We start from the raw sequence: 17965 nt of genomic DNA on the forward strand, positions 1-17965 counted from the left end.
CTATTTTATAGCTTTACAGTAGGAGTGCATTCACTGCACAATATACCCCCCCCCTCTGCCCCCCACATAGGAAGGAAAGGTGCTGTACAAATCCTTTGTGTGAAGAAAAGAAATGGAGGTAGCGATACAGCATTAAAGCAATACACCGGAGTTAGATATATACACCTAACACATGAAAACAGTAATCCAGTGAAAGGAAAAATACCCCATCTATTGAAAACTCAAGTAATCAATTTCATCAGTAAAAAAATGCTTAAACTAAGAACTAGTAGCCCTGACTTTAGATAATGGTGTCCAGCCCTTCCCATCAGAAGAAACAGTTCATCATAACTTTGCCAAACTTCTTTGAAAATCCAGCCACTTATTTAGGTGCCTCAACAAGAACTGGGTGGGTTCTGAACTCTTGAAAATCTGCCCCTTAGCTTCCCGGCCTTGGCAGGTAGGAGTTTTTAAAGCACCTAAGTGATTTAAGTGAACAAGTTCCACTGACTTTCCATGGCACTTGCGGTCTTAGGTCAGTAAGTGACTTCATCTTTGAAACCACATCTTAAAAAAAAAGTGTTTGGATTTCTTTTAAAGTAAAGATACCTGTTTAATTTGAACATCAAGGCAAACCACATAGGCAGCTTGACAACAGTGAGCAATGCCTATGCTATAGCATGCACAGCTTTACCCCATAATTCATCTTGCTGCTGTGGATCAACCCCATTCCGCTCCCTTCAGTGGTTACTCCCTTGACTAGCTTTATCAACTGGAAGTCCAGTCCTGCACTGCTGAAATCAATGGCTTCCAGCAGTGATGAGCTGCCAAAATCTTAACAACCGGTTCCCTCCTCACCCCACGAGGGGGTCGTGGCCCACCCCCGCCCCCCGGGACTTCTGCCCCATCCAACTCCCTGTGTTCCTTGATGCCCCCCCACAGGACCCCTGCCCCATTCACCCCCTCCCCTGTCCCCTGACTGCCCCCAGAACTGGGCAGGAGGGTCTCGTGGGCCACCATAGTGGGTGCCCACCCCACCCCTAAGAGCCAGAGGGACCTGCCGGGGGGCATGATGGGGAGTCCTGGCAGTGCTTACCTGGGGCAGCTCCCAGGAAGCATCCAGCAGGTCCCTCTGGCTCCTAGAGGTGGGGTAGCATAGCTGGGGGGGAGCAGGGGGAGCGGCCGCTCCCCCCACTGATCACATCAAAAGTGGCACCTTAGGCGCCCACTCCGTGGGTGCTTCGGGGCTGGAGCACCCACAGGGAAAATTTGGTGGGTGCAGAGCACCCACCAGCAGCTCCCTGCCCTGCGCCCGGCCCCAGCTCGCCTCCGCCTCTGCCCCTGAACACACCGCCCCGCTCTGCTTCTCCATCCCCCTTCCCCCCCCCCCACTTCCCGTGAATCAGCTGTTCGCGCGGGAAGCCTGGGAGGGCTGAGAAGCAGGCGGCGGCTTCGTGCTCAGGCCCAGGGAGGCGGAGGCGAGCTGGGGCCGGGAGCAGTTCCCCTGCGCACACCCCTTGGGTTACCTGCTGCAGTGCGGGCGGCCCTCCTCGAGCCCCCCGCTCCAGCTCACCTCCGCTCTGCCTCCGCCTCCCTGGGCCTGAGCGGGAAGCCGCTGCCTGCTTCTCAGCCCTCCCAGGCTTCCCACGCGAACAGCTGATTTGTGGGAAGCTGGGGGAGGGGGCAGAGAAGCAGAGCAGGGCGGCACATTCAGGGGAGGAGGTGGAGGCAGAGCTGAGGTAAGCTGGGGCCGGGCGGGGAGCTGCCGGTGGGTTCTCTGCACCCACCAAATTTTCCCCATGGGTGCTCCAGGGCTGGAGCACCCACAGAGTCAGCACCTAAGGCACCACTTTTGGCCAGTTGTTAAATTTAGAAGCCCTTTTAGAACCGGTTGTCCCAACCAGCTCTAAAAAGGCTTCTAAATTTAACAACCGGTTCCAGCGAACCGGCTCCAGCTCACCACTGGCTTCAAGGCATGCAGAATTCAGACTGGAGATGCCACCATAGATTAAAAAAAAAGTAATCCCGTGATTTTAGTTATAACTCTTGTTCTCCTTTTTTTCCATCATCCCTATTCCTATAAACTTAGGTTGTAAAGTTCTGCAAATCAGGTACTGTGATTTTTCTATATTCTGCAAAGTACCAAGAACACTTCAAGTACTACAAGTATAATGATGCACCAGGGACTAGGCATGCGGATTCTGTTCTATTCACGTTCTGGCACTTCACCTATCTCTGTAGTATTTGAGTAGCTTCCAATGACGCATCAAGCCATGTGCTTAGCATCAGTCATGGGTTGTTCTTTCTTCATTCCTCCCGGCAGGGAGAAAATTGTGTTTGTTTTAAACTATGTGCTATGTGCTTTTATTTGTGAAATTGCTGCATGTTTTAAAGAAATGCCATTAAGTAAATCCATATTTTGGCATTTCTAAGGGAACAAAAATCATGTTCACTGCTGCAGTCCAACAGCACTTCTTCAATATAGTACCATATGATCATCATGGCAACCTGAAAAACTAGAGCCAGAAAGAGAGAGCTGAACAAGTGAGCCATATTCCTTATCACTTGCACCCTTCATTTCCCCCTCCAGAATGTACTTTTCCCTCCTACCTTAAAAATTACTTGAAGTTGGAGGGTTGGTTAAGAATGATCAAGAACTAAGAGCAATGTAGAGGTTCCCATTTGGGCTGGAGCCTGGACTCTGGGACCTTCTCCCCTTGCAGCGGTTCAGAGCTTGAGCTCCTGCCCAAGCCCAGACAGCCACACTATTTGCAGCCCTTCAGCCTGTGCCCTGCAAGTCTGAGGCCACTGACCCAAGCTCGGAGATTTAGCACCACAGGGTTTTCTCTGCAGTGTAGACGTACCCTTAAATCCCGGTTATAGCAAATACTGAGAGACACAAAAGAGGCTAACAGCAAGCACAGGCCAGTTGATCAATCCCTGTTAACTGCCCAATTTGTCGCTTACAGGGTCTTATCTCAGTAGCATAGGCCAGTGACCCTAACCTGTGGCTCACATTGCCTGAGTTTATGTCCCATCTTCTTTGGGAATCACCAAGGCTTGTTAGCCTAAGTGACTTCAGCAAATGTTTACAATGACTGTTTTAGATTGACTCAGGATCTCATGGCCACCACAATAGAAAATCGCAATGGGACTATGAATTTCAGGCTCAGTGTATGGATGGAAAAACTCTGGATCTCATTTTTGGGTCAGCATTGGTTACTAAGGGATGTGAGAAGGACACATTTATTGTGGCCAGACCATTTCCTCTTTCAGACTGATAATGGAGCTAACTTTTGATCCAACCTGAGAGAGTGGACCCATTTCTGCTTTTCAAGATTAATGGAACTTGGGTTTCAGAGTTCTCTCTCTCTCTCTCTCTCTCTCTCTCTCTCTCTCAAAAAAAAAAAGGGGAAGAAAGAAAGAAAAAAAAGACGATTGTAATAATGGTGGGCTGACTGGGCAACAAAATGGCAGATGAAATTTGATGTTGATAAATGCAAAGTAATGCACATTGGAAAACTTAATCTGAACTATACATATAAAATGATGGGATCTAAATTAACTGTTACCACTCAAGAAAAAGATCTTGGAGTCATTGTGGATAGTTCTCTGAAAACATCGGCTCAGTGTGCAGTGGCAGTCAAAAAAGCTAACAGAATGATGGGAATCATTAGGAAAGGGATCGATAATAAGACAGAAAATACCATACTTCCTCTATATAAATCCTTGGTATGCCCACATCTTGACTACTGCGTGCAGATGTGGTCACCCCATCTCAAAAAAGATATATTGGAATTGGAAAAGGTTCAGAAAAGGGCAACAAAAATTATTAGGGGTATGGAACAGCTTCCATCTGAGGAGAGATTAATAAGACTGGGACTTTTCACCTTAGAAAAGAGACGACTAAGGGGGGATGTGATAGAGGTCTATCAAATCATGCCCGGTGTGGAGAAAGTCAATAAGAGTGTTATTTACTCCTTCTTATAACACAAGAACTAGGGGCCACCAAATGAAATTGATAGGCAGCAGGTTTAAACCAAACAAAAGGAAGTATAGGGAGGTAGTGGACTCTCCTTCCTTAGAGGTTTTTAAGGTCAGGCTTGACAAAGCCCTGGTTGGGATGCTTTAGTTGCGGATTGGTCCTGCTTTGAACAGGGGGTTAGACTAGATGACCTCCTGAGGTCCCTTCCAACCCTGATATTCTATGATTCTATTTCTTCACACAACGCACAGTCAACCTGTGGAACTCTTTGACGGAGGATGTTGTTAAGGCCAAGACTATAACAGGGTTCAAAAAAGAACTCGATAAGTTCCTGGAGGATAGATCCATCAGTGGCTATTAGCAAAGATGGGCAGGGATGGCGTCCCGAGCCTCTGTTTGCCAAAAGCTGGGAGTGGGCGACAGGGGACGGATCACTTGATGATTACGTGTTCTGTTCATTTCCTTTGGGGTACCTGGTATTAGCCACTGTTGGAACACAGGTTACTGGGCTAGATGGACCTTTGGTCTGACCCAGTATGGCCGCTCTTATGGGCTGTTCTATGGAGTACTCTGTAATAAATTAAGGCCATCTTTTGTCCTTGACAGTTGGTACAGTGGCTCCGGAGCATCTCCTATTTTCTACTTTCTGTAGAGATCACAGAGAGAGATGTCTTGTAACATATCAGAGGCATAAAATACATTAGCTCACAGGCAGGATCTGGCTTTCTAAAAGTATTTATATGACTCATATGACAAATTCCAATTCCTCAGAATTCAACCATTCATTGAGAGAAAAGTTTTGAGACTTTATGGCAGTGAAAAAATCCTTCCAAATGTGAATTGAATGTAACTGATGCAGAGTAGCAGCCGTGTTAGTCTGTATTCGCAAAAAGAAAAGGAGTACTTGTGGCACCTTAGAGACTAACAAATTTATTAGAGCATAAGCTTTCGTGGGCTACAGGTCACTTCATCAGATGGAAGTGGAAAATACAGTGAGGAGATGTATATACACACAGAACATGAAACAATGGGTGTTACCATACACACTGTAATGAGAGTGATCACTTAAGGTGAGCTATTACCAGCAGGAGAGCGGGGGGCAGGGGCGGGGAAACCTTTTGTAGTGATAATCAAGGTGGGCCATTTCCAGCAGTTGACAAGAATGTCTGAGGAACAGTGTGTGTGTGTGTGGGGGGGGAATAAACAAGGGGAAATAGTTTTACTTTGTTTAATGACCCATCCACTCCCAGTCTCTATTCAAGCCTAAGTTAATTGTATCCAGTTTGCAAATTAATTCCAATTCAGCAGTCTCTCGTTGGAGTCTGGTTTTGAAGTCTTTTTGTTGAAGAATTGCAACTTTTAGGTCTGTAATCAAGTGACCAAAGAGATTGAAGTGTTCTCCAACTGGTTTTTGAATGTTATAATTCTTGATGTCTGATTTGTGTCCATTTATTCTTTTACGTAGGACTGTCCAGTTTGACCAATGTACGTGGCAGAGGGGCATTGCTGGCACATATCACATTGGTAGATGTGCAGGTGAACGAGCCTCTGATAGTGTGGCTGATGTGAGTAGGCCCTATGATGGTGTCCCCTGAATAGATATGTGGACACAGTTGGCAGTGGGCTTTGTTGCAAGGATAGGTTCCTGGGTTAGTGGTTCTGTTGTGTGGTGTGTGGTTGCTGGTGAGTATTTTTTTCAGGTTGGGGGGCTGTCTATAAGCAAGGACTGGCCTGTTTCCCAAGATCTGTGAGAGTGATGGGTCGTCCTTCAGGATAGGTTGTAGATCCTTGATGATGCATTGGAGAGGTTTTAGTTGGGGGCTGAAGGTGATGGCTAGTGGTGTTGTGTTATTTTCTTTGTTGGGCCTGTCCTGTAGTAGGTGACTTCTGGGTACTCTTCTGGCTCTGTCAATCTGTTTCTTCACTTCAGCAGGTGGGTACTGTAGTTATGAGAATGCTTGATAGAGATCTTGTAGGTGTCTGTCTCTGTCTGAGGGGTTGGAGCAAATGCGGTTGTATCGTAGAGCTTGGCTGTAGACAATGGATCATGTGGTGTGGTGTGGTGTGGTCTGGATGAAAGCTGGAGGCATGTAGATAGGAATAGCGGTCAGTAGGTTTCCGGCATAGGGTGGTGTTTATGTGACCATCGCTTATTAGCACCGTAGTGTCCAGGAAGTGGATCTCTTGTGTGGACTGGTCCAGGCTGAGGTTGATGGTGGGATGGAAATTATTGAAATCATGGTGGAATTCCTCAAGGGCTTCTTTTCCATGGGTCCAAATGATGAAGATGTCATCAATGTAGCGCAAGTAGAGTAGGGGCGATAGGGGACGAGAGCTGAGGAAGCGTTGTTCTAAGTCAGCCATAAAAATGTTGGCATACTGTGGGGCCATGCGGGTACCCATAGCAGTGCCGCTGACTTGAAGGTATACATTGTCCCCAAATGTGAAATAGTTATGGGTGAGGACAAAGTCACAAAGTTCAGCCACCAGGTTTGCCGTGACATTATCGGGGATACTGTTCCTGACGGCTTGTAGTCCATCTTTGTGTGGAATGTTGGTGTAGAGGGCTTCTACATCCATAGTGGCCAGGATGGTGTTTTCAGGAAGATCACCGATGGATTATAGTTTCCTCAGGAAGTCAGTGGTGTCTCGAAGATAGCTGGGAGTGCTGGTAGCGTAGGGCCTGAAGAGGGAGTCTACATAGCCAGACAATCCTGCTGTCAGGATGCCAATGCCTGAGATGATGAGGCGTCCAGGATTTCCAGGTTTATGGATCTTGGGTAGTAGATAGAATATCCCAGGTCGGGGTTCCAGGGGTGTGTCTGTGCAGATTTGTTCTTGTGCTTTTTCAGGGAGTTTCTTAAGCAAATGGTGTAGTTTATTTTGGTGACCCCCAGTGGGATCAGAGGGTAATGGCTTGTAGAAAGTGATGTTGGAGAGCTGCCTAGCAGCCTCTTGTTCATATTTCGACCTATTCATGATGACGACAGCACCTCCTTTGTCAGCCTTTTTGATTATGATGTCAGAGCTGTTTCTGAAGCTGTGGATGGCATTGTGTTCTGCACGGCTGAGATTATGGGGCAAGTGATGCTGCTTTTCCACAATTTCAGCCCGTGTACATCGGCGGAAGCACTTTATGTAGAAGTCCAGTCTGTTGTCTTCCTAAATCTATGGACATCCTGAAAGAACAGCTCTAAGCAGAGTGAACTCCCCCCATTCACCAAAACCGAGAGCTAACTCTTAAGCCTTATGGTGAGAATTTAAAAAATAGTTTTTCAAATAACTTAAGCTTGCAATTTGCACAGTCACCACAAGACAGTGTCTGTGCACGTATGCATACAAATTGAATAAATGCACGTAAATGACCAAACAAAAGACAGACAAAGCAATGAGGCATCGTGCATCATTTTTCCCAGTGCGTGATCTGAATGAAATTACTCCAGTTAAGGTACTAAGAGTTTAGTTACTGCATCATGGTCATGTTTTACCCTTCATCATTGTAAATACCTCTATTGTTTTGTTGTGGATCAATGGTGGGATATGGCCCTAAGTTTGTTGGTCTGGCCCATAAACCATAATTCAAAACGTCTTATGGCCCTCGTCACAGAAAGAGTTGGACAGCCCCGTGAGAAATAAAGAATGAAGAGATGAATCTTGAGCACCAGTGACTGACGTCACACTTTGGCAATGTCTACACTTTGAGCAAGGGGTGATTCCCAGCTTGTGTAGACTTTCTCACACTAGCTTGAGGGAGATAGTGCAAGCATCAACAGTATAGTCGCAGCAGCACAGACAGAGTACATAGCCGTGGGTTCAAGCTGGTTTGTACGTGGCTCAGCTAAGCCAGGCCACAGCTCCCACTTCCCATGCTACACTGCTATTCATACGAAGACCAGTTCTCTTCAAGCTGCCATGAGTAGGTGGTAGTGGGCAGGGAATCACAACGCCTGGAGTGTAGACATTGCCTTTGACTCTGATAGATCAGAATATAAATAATTTTTGAAACCTACTGCTGTGCAGAAAAAGGAAAATTTTCTTTTCTTCCACTACAGCATCCACTAAGTCCCAAAGACCAGCACAATTAATCCAAGTCGTGACCAAACAGTGAACACTGGCTGCCTTTGCTAAAAGATTTTAAATGTTTCCCACTGCTTGGAATTCTACATCTGTATTATGACAAAATAGACTGCACTTGGACTCAATGGACCATCTCCTTGGTAGCAGATCATTTTCAGGAAGGGAGAACCAATGTGTTATCCTTCCAGGTTGCATTTTGGTTAATTGCTCTCCTAGAGTTTCTAACTATAATCTGCTCCTCGGACCTATGCACTATCCCCTTTCTCCTCTTGTTCTCCTCGATCCTTTTTTCCTCCCCACTTTTGCCCATCTGGATCTGTGGCTTCAGTGAGTGTGGAGGCCGTACAGCACCTCACAGGACTGGGAGCTTGTAAGCTGCTCTGTGGCAGGGAACATGTCTGGCTCTGTTTTATAAGGCAACATGCACATTTGCAGCCTTACAGAAGTGTAATACCTGATCATTAATACAGGATAAATAATTTTGGTATCTTTATATTCAAGTCCTTTGAAGCCTGTTTGTATTGTTTGCCTTTGAAAAGAAACCCAAAGATCATGTTTGCTTATTATAACTCAGTGTGATCTGTGGCCTTTGTTTTGAGCTTACCCCCAACATTTAATATGACAAAATGTGTCTAGTATATCTTTTTATTTAGAACCCTAACTCTATGTCTTAGAGTGCCCACTATAATCTATCACATCATTCATGGCTAAGATCTAACCAAAAAAATCCTGAGGCCTACCTAACCTTTTATTTATTTATTTTTGGTTTCTTACCTGTGCAATCAACGTTTTCAAAGATAGCAGGCGCCCTTGGAAAGCAGCTTCATGAAGAGGAGATCGATCTGCCCATGAACCTAAAACAGCCCAAGAGTTCATTCAAAGGCATTGCAAAGGCACAGAGACATCAAGATACAAACAGTTCCAAAAAAATCACAAGACAAATTATTACACACATCCCCCCTTATCTATTTGGGAGGATTGTTCAAGCTGTGTCAGTGTTGGCCTGAAACCAACAAAGTGCGATTGCCTACGAAAATTGATTTCAGTGGGAACTGCTGCACACCCAGCGTTTCTGAAAATCAGGTCACTTATTTAGAAACCTAAGTAAAGCCTTATGGCAGGGATTTTTAAAAGTACCGATGTGAGTTAGGAGTACAATGTCATTGAGACTCTCTGGGACAATCTTCAAAACCCTGCACCTTTTTTTTTTTTAAAGATATCTTGGCCACAGGCTTTACTGGGTAACTTAAATTTTGTCACAAATTGCTCTATGGGTTTGTTTTCACTTTGTTATGAGATGTATTGCATGCAAACACTAGCTTAGCTTTGGGGGTGACATGTCCATCAAGCCAATTCTAATTTGTCTCCCGCAATTTTTTCTCTGAAACTAATACATACTATAAATGTGTCTACCTTTCCCACTTATACACATTAGCAGATAATAGTATTTTTTTCTCTTCCTCACTTGATGATTTCAGAGGAACATGAAAAAATACACTCTGCCAGGTGCTTGATTCCTGCTTTTCTACATCATTTTGAACAACAAACTTCTCAATGCTGGCTACTTTGTCTTAGTTTGTCTTCCCCCCGCCCATTTTTGGTCCCACTTCAATAGAGCTGCTACCAACAGATTTATACATGTTCAGCCAAGCAGATCATTACAGAAGTTATTTTAGCTAGAGTGATTCAGGCAGAGAGAATTTACTGGCCACAGTTTAGCATCTAAAACCAAACTGCCTCACAATTACAGCTGGCAGAAATCTCAGATTTGTGGGAAATTTTGACATTTTGAAATTTGGTTTCAGTCCAGTTCTCATCAGAACCACATTTTTTCCGTATTTCCCAATCTATTCTCTGCCTCCCCACCCAGAGCTGTCTCTCATCTTATCCGCTCTGCATTTCAATCAGGCAGCTTCCCCCTCCATGTTGCCTGAGCCCAGCAGAAGGCCACTAAGGGTATGTCTACACTGCAGTTAGACACCTGTTGCTGGCCTGTGCCAGCTGACTCAGGCTTGCAGAGCTCAAGCTAAGGGGCTGTTATATTGCAGTGTAGACATTGGGCTTGGGCTGCAGCCTGAGCTCTAGGACCCTCCCACCTCACAGGTCAAGCTCCAGCCTGAGCCCAAATGTCTACACTGCCATTAAACAGCCCCTAAGCCTGAGCCCTGTGAGCTCAAGTCAGCTGGCGCAAGCCAGCCATAGATTTTTAATTGCAGAGTAGACATACCCATTGAGCACAGAAGAGACAAGCTCCCGGCCCTCAGTTTCAGTCACTAGTCCCAACCGAGTCTGCAGTGGCAAGGTTACAACGCCAAATTTGGGCAGATTTTCACAGGAATGGCAAAAGGATACAGAGGACCATCCTGCCAGATTGCAAGTCCTTGCTCCAAAGTGTGGGAGCACTAGTTCTTCTCAAATAAAAGGCCACCCGAATTTTTGAACACAGGCAGAACAATGGATTTTTCCCTAGCCTTGCTCTCAGAAAATGCTGAAACATTTTGCCTGCAAGTTAAGTATGTATATATACACATATTCTATTCACCCTGAGGCAGACACCTCACATGAAAAATTTCAGTCTGAACAGTTAAAACTTTGGCAAAGTTATATAATGGGAAGCAGCCAGCAACCTTAATAATAGACGGTGCTTCCACCCCCACCTCTAATTAACCTAACACACACACACACACTGTGCTGCATATACAAACATTTCACACACGTCTATACTGTATGTATATATTTACACACTTCATGTTACATAAAGCAGGCACTCTTCTCACCATGAGAATGCACACACATATTTCCATGTCAGCTACAGCAACATACCTCCCTGAAACGTGTGGCAAATGTAGTTCCCATAAGGGGCGTCTCTTAACTCCCCGGTTACCAAAGGCATGTCTGAAATTTTATGTCCTTTCTAAGTTTCTACAGATAATTTAAGCAGCTCTGCTGCTGCTTCTCTCAACATTGCTTTACTTTAGGCTGTGACACTGTATCTGTAATCCAATCTAGTGCGCAGGCAACAACATCACATGACCTTGTGTTTTGAAAGATTATCCTTGATAGCTATTTGCAAATGGCAACCTGCAGATAAACATATGATGGAGTCCTGGTAACTTTGTATGCACTTAGATAAAGAATCTGTATACAGGTGGGAAAAGCCAATTATCAAATATTTCACGAAATTTAAATTAAGGCATATGTAATAAGTACTTAGTCAATAAATTAACAGCACTCTTTTCTAATAAACCATAAGATAGATTCTAACACATTGCAGAGATGGGGATAAATAACTATTTAGTCTGCTTTATATGAGCTTGGTAATAAGTTGCTGTATCTTCACTTTGGCCCAGATTCTGATACTCTTACAATGAGTTGTCATCTTACACTGCAAATAGTTCCACTCGCTTCCATAGGACCACTCACAGAGTAAGACTGAAGTTTTCCATTTCAGGTGTCTGCCTCAGGCTGTATAGAATATGTGTATATATACACATCCTGAATAAGAGTCTCAGAGTCTAGCCCCTAATAAGAATGATGTCACTAAATACTGTGTCTTTATGATTTAATTAGGAAATCAATTACTGGTTAGCAGTTATTTTTAAAGCCATAACACGTTTTAATTAAAAGTGACAGGTTTCAGAGTGCTAGCCATGTTAGTCTGTGTCAACAAAAACAATGAGGAGTCCTTGTAGCACCTTAGAGACTAACAAATTTATTTGGTCCACAAGGACTCCTTGTTGTTTTTTAATTAGAAGTGTTACTTTTGTGTTAATTCCTATCAATGCACTATTGTGACAAATGTGTTTAAGTCTGTAGAAACACTACTTGGAAAGAAACAAATGGGAAAATGATTCTTTGGAGGCCCATTACGTATAGTCATTTCCATACTTTTGGTTTCACAGGAATTTTAGCTATGCTCTTTTTTATGGTCTGGTTCAAAAGAACATGGACACTAGACTTAGATCCAGTCAGGCATTAATTACACCCTTCCTGGTATCTTTCTTCAGAAAACCCACAGTCTAAACCTCTTCCCTAAATGCTCTCTGGTTGTAAACTAGGATACATAGTAAAACCCTTGTCACTCACACAGTTGACTCTGACAAGTTCTTTGCTTCCCAAAGCAAACTTCTTTATTTACTTTACTATTATTCTATATTTACTATACTTAAACAAGTGTTGTTCACAGTCAAGCTGGCTAACTGATAGAGAGTCTCATATTTTGCATGCCTAAAACATGCCAACCCATATTGCTTCTGCAAAGACTTCGGAAGTGGAATGCACTTGTGGCCAGAACAAAACATACATTTTACACATTTATCAATCGCCTCCTCAACCTACAGCAACACAGTGGTTAAAATCTAATTTCTCAAGGGATAAAACTTAGAACACGGCTCAATTCTTTAGTGCCCATAATTAACATTTTACCTGGCGCTATTCCATAGATCTCTTCTGCTATCCTGGCAGCCTCTTTTCTGTTGCCTTGAACAATATAGAAGTGGGTCAGCAGAGCCAAAGAAATCTTAATTAAAAGCTTGAAGCAAAATAAAGCAAAGATTGCAAAATAGATGTTGTTAAAAGCATGGAGTATAGAATTGCCCTCCATTTTGGCTTGCTCTTTGAAGTTTCCCAGGTCTGCTAAGTTTCACCAGGCTATAACTGGTATCATATGACATCTATTTTTAACCCTCCAGCACTTGCTGTTCCTCAGTTACCAAAAATACATTCCATTTTTATTCTGGGACAGCCACTGATGTTGAATAACAATGCTGGGTATTAAATCATTTCATGGTTTTATTGGGCTGTAATTATGTCAAGTACTGACATTTTCCCATCTCTGGATGACAGAAAACACTATGTGGATATTCACTACAAATACCATGACGCACACTGAAGAAACTGAAACAATGGTTTTCATAATGTATAGGTGTAATTTTTGAAAATTAGAGATGTTACCTCTCTGGGATTAGGTTGACTTTTCTTTTCCTGAGAGGCACATGGCTCCTATACAGACCAAAGCACTTTGGCAGTATGTATTTAGGTGAATGCACAATCCTCCCATTATTTAACTTCCTCTTAAAAACCACTTCTCCCATAAGTCCCAGAAGTGAGTTTATGATGTAAAAACCCCAAGTCATTAAGCCAACCAACCCTCCCACTCATGATGTCCCAGTGCTTCCCAATTTGTGTGTCTGTGGTAGGGTCCAATCCTGCAAAGGGATCTGCATGGGCAGGCAGGACTTTATGCTAGCTCAGCATCCCAGTCAATCTCCTTGAGGGTAGGGGAATATGTGTGTGTGTACTCAATATCCCCACACACTTTGTCAACACTAAACAAATAAATAATATCTGGGGGAGGGGAATAGTCTAGAAACGAGGAAGGAACCATCTCACTCCTTCCTGCAAGTTCACCTGCAGCCCAAGCGCAGAGAAAGACTGTAGCCTTCAGTGAACTTCGACCTCAAAGGTCATACCAGCTGTGGAGAAAGACCTCCCTTCTTAAAGATACCTCATAGTTGGACATGTGGAACAAAATATTACAGTGAATTATTTCCCTGACAACTTCAAGTGCAGTTATTTGGTTTCCTCCTTCTCCTCCCAGCTTTCCAGCATTCCAACTATCCCCATGTCACGCTTCAACACTTCAGTCTCTCAGCTACCACTAGAATAAAAAATACAGGTACTTGCCCGCTGGTGTTCGGATCCCAGTGACTAGCACCCCTTACAGTGACTGCTTAGACAGACTGATAAAAGGGGAGGAGAAAAGAAAAACTGTCTGGTGAAAAAAAAAGCACAATTCAAGTGAAGCAGTCTGTCACCTTTGAAGCTAACTGTGATACTGTAAAGAAGTTTAATATGCGCCACATGTTAATAAGAAAGGAAATGTTTATGCACACCAGCTGCTTTCCCTCTCACAAGTGCATAACTACTGCAATGGTTCACCTGGATAAGTAAAATAATGTATTATCAGCTAACTTAATGCAGTTTAGCAAATGAAAATAAGGGGAAGAGCCAGTATCATGTGACCAGCCAGCTCTCCACAGACCAGTGTCTGAGAACTGCTGCAACAGAGAATATAAATAGTTACTTACTGTAACTGTGGTTCTTCGAGATGTGATGCAGATGTTTATTCCACTTAGGTATATGCACACCCAGCGCACTGGAGCCAGAGAATTTTGCCTAGCAGTACCTGTAGAGGGGCGGCACCCATGCCTCATGGCCCTAGCCCCTCCCCGGGCTATATGAGATGGCACTGCCTCAATGCTGCTGAGTTCCTTCACACCAAACACCCCGACAGAGATCAAATTCTGATGCAGAAGGGACAAAGAGTGGGTTAGTGTGCCACTGCACCCCATATTCTTCATAATAGTATGATTGTGATATGATTATAACATAATTATGATGCATCTGCTATAAGATATGTCATGTAAAGTGCCATGGAAAAGTTATGATTTGCTGAATATGATTATCCTACTTGTATGCATGTATCATTTTTGAATCTGAAGTTATGAATATTAACTATGTATCTGTATTTCAAATGTGTTTATTCTGGGTGACATCCACAACTAGCCTTTCAGGTACAACAATGAAGAAGCCAGACAGTGCTGACGGCCCATCAGCAAAGACAATGGACTATGGGAGAGCTTAGCCTTCTTGTGAACGTTTCAGTCAGCTTGTAAGTAATGGCTACTATGATTCTGCAAGGGCATGTGACCAGACCACATGATCCTGAGCTCCATTTGGGTACCTGTATTTTTCCACAAGCTGGACTGGGAACTGTGTTTTGAAACAAAGGGTTCCTGCCCTATGGTAAAGCTATATAAGGTGGGGTGTGACATCATCTAGTGGCAGAGGTGAAAGTAAGCCGGTGTGCCGTACGAGGACCAGCTTTCCCAGACAGCAATTTAAAGCCCTGGGGTAGTGGCGGCAGGGCTGCGGTGGGGATTTAAAGGGCCCCGGAGCTCCAGCTGCCACTACTGCCCTGGCCCTTTAAATCCACGCCTGAGCCCTGCTGCCCGAGCCCCAGGGTAGCGGTTGTAGTCGGGAGCCCCCAGGACTGTTCAGTGATTTAAAGGGCCAGGGCTCCGCTGCAGTAGCAGCAGCTGGAGCCCTGGACCCTTTAAATCGCCCCCGAGCCCTGGGGCTCCCAGCTGCCTCTACAGCTGGTAGCTCAGGCGTGATTTAAAGGGCCCCGGGCTCCCAGCCACCACTACTGCAGCTGGAGTCCCGGGCCCTTTAAATCAAGATTTAAAGGGCCCAGGAATTTAAGGCCCTGCCTCTTCTGGTTAAGGCCACGCCTCTTCCAGTTGAGGCCACGCCCCCTGCTCAGGACTCCGGTGTACCGGTAAGTCCTCTAACTTACTTTCACCCCTGTCTAGGGGCCTCATTCTCAACACAAGAGAACTCCTGAAAACACCTTAGGAACAAAGGCTGAACTAGGGGAAGTACTGGTCCCAGACTAAAAGGATTTCTAGGCTGTGTATGGAAACCTGGTGGACTGCTTGTATCATCAGCCAGGGTGAGAAATTGATAATTCATATCCAATCTACCTAATATTTTAGGCTTAGTTTGTGTTTTGTTTACTTTCCTGGTAATCTACTTTGGTCTGTTTGCTATCACTTATAATCAATTAAAATCTACCTTTTTTTATTTAATAAACTTGTTTTTTGCTTTATCTAAATCAGTATGCCTTTGAAGTATATGGGGAAAATCTCAGCTTGGTTAACACATGCTTGTTGCATATTCTTCTCCACATCGAAGGAGGGGCGAACTATTTATGAGTTTACATTGTACAAATCCCTGTGCAGTGGAAGATGGTATAATTTTGGGTTTATACTCCAGAGGGGGGGTGCGTGTCTGGGGAGCGGGGGTTATCTTGGCTGTAGCCTCTCTATTGTTGTTTCATGCAGTGGCTGGCTAGAGCTTTCATGCAACTGCAGCTGGGTGTGTCCCTGCCTGTGTGAATGCTAGGGGGAGTGTAAGACCTGGAGCGGTATACAGCTTGTCACAGCAGCACAGTGTGAGAGGGAGTCCAGGCTGGTAAGATACAGGGCTCAGTAGTACCCCAGTTCCAGGTGGCACTCCGGGGGAAACCCGTCACAGTCAGGAATACATGTCTGCATCACATCTCAAAGAACCAGTTATAGTAAGTAACTGTTTCTTCTTCAAGTAGATGCAGCTGTGTATTCCACGGGGGTGACTCACAAGCAGTACCCATAGGAGGTGGGGCTCAGAATCTATTTAAACAAGGATTGCAGGTCTGCCTTCCCAAAGTTTGCATCTACTCTGGATGCTGCAGTAATGGCATAAAGGTTGATAAAAAAATGCAATCAACAAACACGTGCATCCCTGCAAATGTCCAATGCTGAGACATCACTTAAGAATGTCATTGACGTAGCTTGCACTCTCATTGAATGAGCTTGCATCTGTTGAGGGGGCATAGTCAAAGGTATTTCATGTGCAGCCTTGATACAGGAAATTATCCATTTAGAGACCATCTGTGAAGAGACCACCCAGCCCTTCATATGATCTGCATATGACACAAACAGATGAGGTGAAGCATGAAAGGGTTTAGTCCTGTCCAGATAGAAGGCTAGCCATCATCTGACATCTAATGTATGAAGGTGGTGCTCCTCCAGAAATGAATGTGATTTAGGAAAGAACACAAGCAAATATAGCTCCTGGTTCAAATGAAACTGAGAGACTGCTTTAGCCACAAATTTCAGGTGTGACCGCAACTTCACTGTGTCTTTGGAGAGTTGCATGGAAGGAGGCTCTGCCATCAAAGCCTGCAATTCACAGACTCTCCTTGCTGATGTCATCATCACCAGGAATGCAGTTTTTTGACAGAATAGGGGAAAGAGACAAGATGCCCAAGGCTTGAACGGAAGTCCCATCAGAGCCACTAAGACTGTATTAAGGTCCTGCACCAGTGGATGGAGACGAAGAAGCTCTTTTAAGAATCTTGTACCATAGCATTGGAAAATACCGGTCTTCCATAAATGGAAGGATGAAACACTGAAACTGCTGCCCAATGCACCTTCAATGAGCTAAGCATAAGGTGCAGCAAATATTCTGCAAATACTCCAAGATATCCTGGACACAAGCCAGCATTGGCTGAACTTCATGGGCCAACAACCACATTGAAAACTACTTCCATTTTGCTGAATAAGCCATTCTGGTAGAGGGCTTTCTGCTGTTGAGGAGCACTTGTCAAACAACTGCCAAACACCCTTCTCATTCACCCACAGAGCAGCCACACATCAAAATGCAGGGAGCTGAGCACAGGATGCAAAATGTGACCATGATCCTGTGTGATCAGGTCGGGCTAGAGAAAAAGAGGTACAGGAGGCTGAACTGACAACATGAGAAGTCAGAAAACCAGCGCTATCTCGACCATGCCAGAGCAATGAGGATGAGCTTGGCCTGATTTGCTTTCATCTCAGAAATGACCCGTGGAATAATTGGGCTTGGAGGAAAAGTGCATAGGAGAGCCAATTGTCAGCTGAGGTGGAAGGCATTGGACAATGAGCCTGAACTGAGGCTTTCTCAGTTGCAGAACAGATGGCATTTCCTGTTGTCCTTTGTAGCAAATAGGTGAATCATCAGGATGACCCAAGCTGCGAATATGACTCGCAAAGCACTGGGCTTCAGAGACCACTCATGACTCAGGTCAAAATTGCTGTTGAGATGTTCTGTGAGATTATTTTGGACCCCAGGCAAGTGATTGGCTATCAGAGTGATACTCTCCTCAATGAAGAACTGCCACAGCTTGATTGCCTCTTGGAAGAGCATCCTGGAGTGTTCACATAATACATCATGGTGGTATTGTCAATAAATATGTGAACCACTCAGCCCCTGATGCAGTCTCAAATAGTGAAATGAAGCTTCCTGGTCCAACCAAAGACCCTGAACTTTCAGCAACCC

At 44.5% G+C, this 17965-nt stretch overlaps 1 protein-coding gene across 1 annotated transcript in view; it reads right to left on the minus strand.

Moving 5' to 3' along the window:
* The window catches only part of ASB11 (ankyrin repeat and SOCS box containing 11), a 36662-nt gene extending 24018 nt beyond the window's left edge, over positions 1-12644 (minus strand). Inside the window, exons 1-2 of the mRNA XM_007070502.4 lie at positions 12467-12644; positions 8816-8895 (exon numbers count right to left, since the gene is read on the minus strand). Of these exons, the coding sequence (XP_007070564.1) occupies positions 8816-8895; positions 12467-12644 (258 nt within the window). The remainder of the gene's footprint in view (positions 1-8815; positions 8896-12466) is intronic.
* Between the last annotated feature and the right edge of the window lie 5321 nt (positions 12645-17965).

This window comes from Chelonia mydas, chromosome 1, assembly GCF_015237465.2.
Source record: "Chelonia mydas isolate rCheMyd1 chromosome 1, rCheMyd1.pri.v2, whole genome shotgun sequence".
NCBI classification, from domain to species: Eukaryota; Metazoa; Chordata; order Testudines; family Cheloniidae; genus Chelonia; species Chelonia mydas.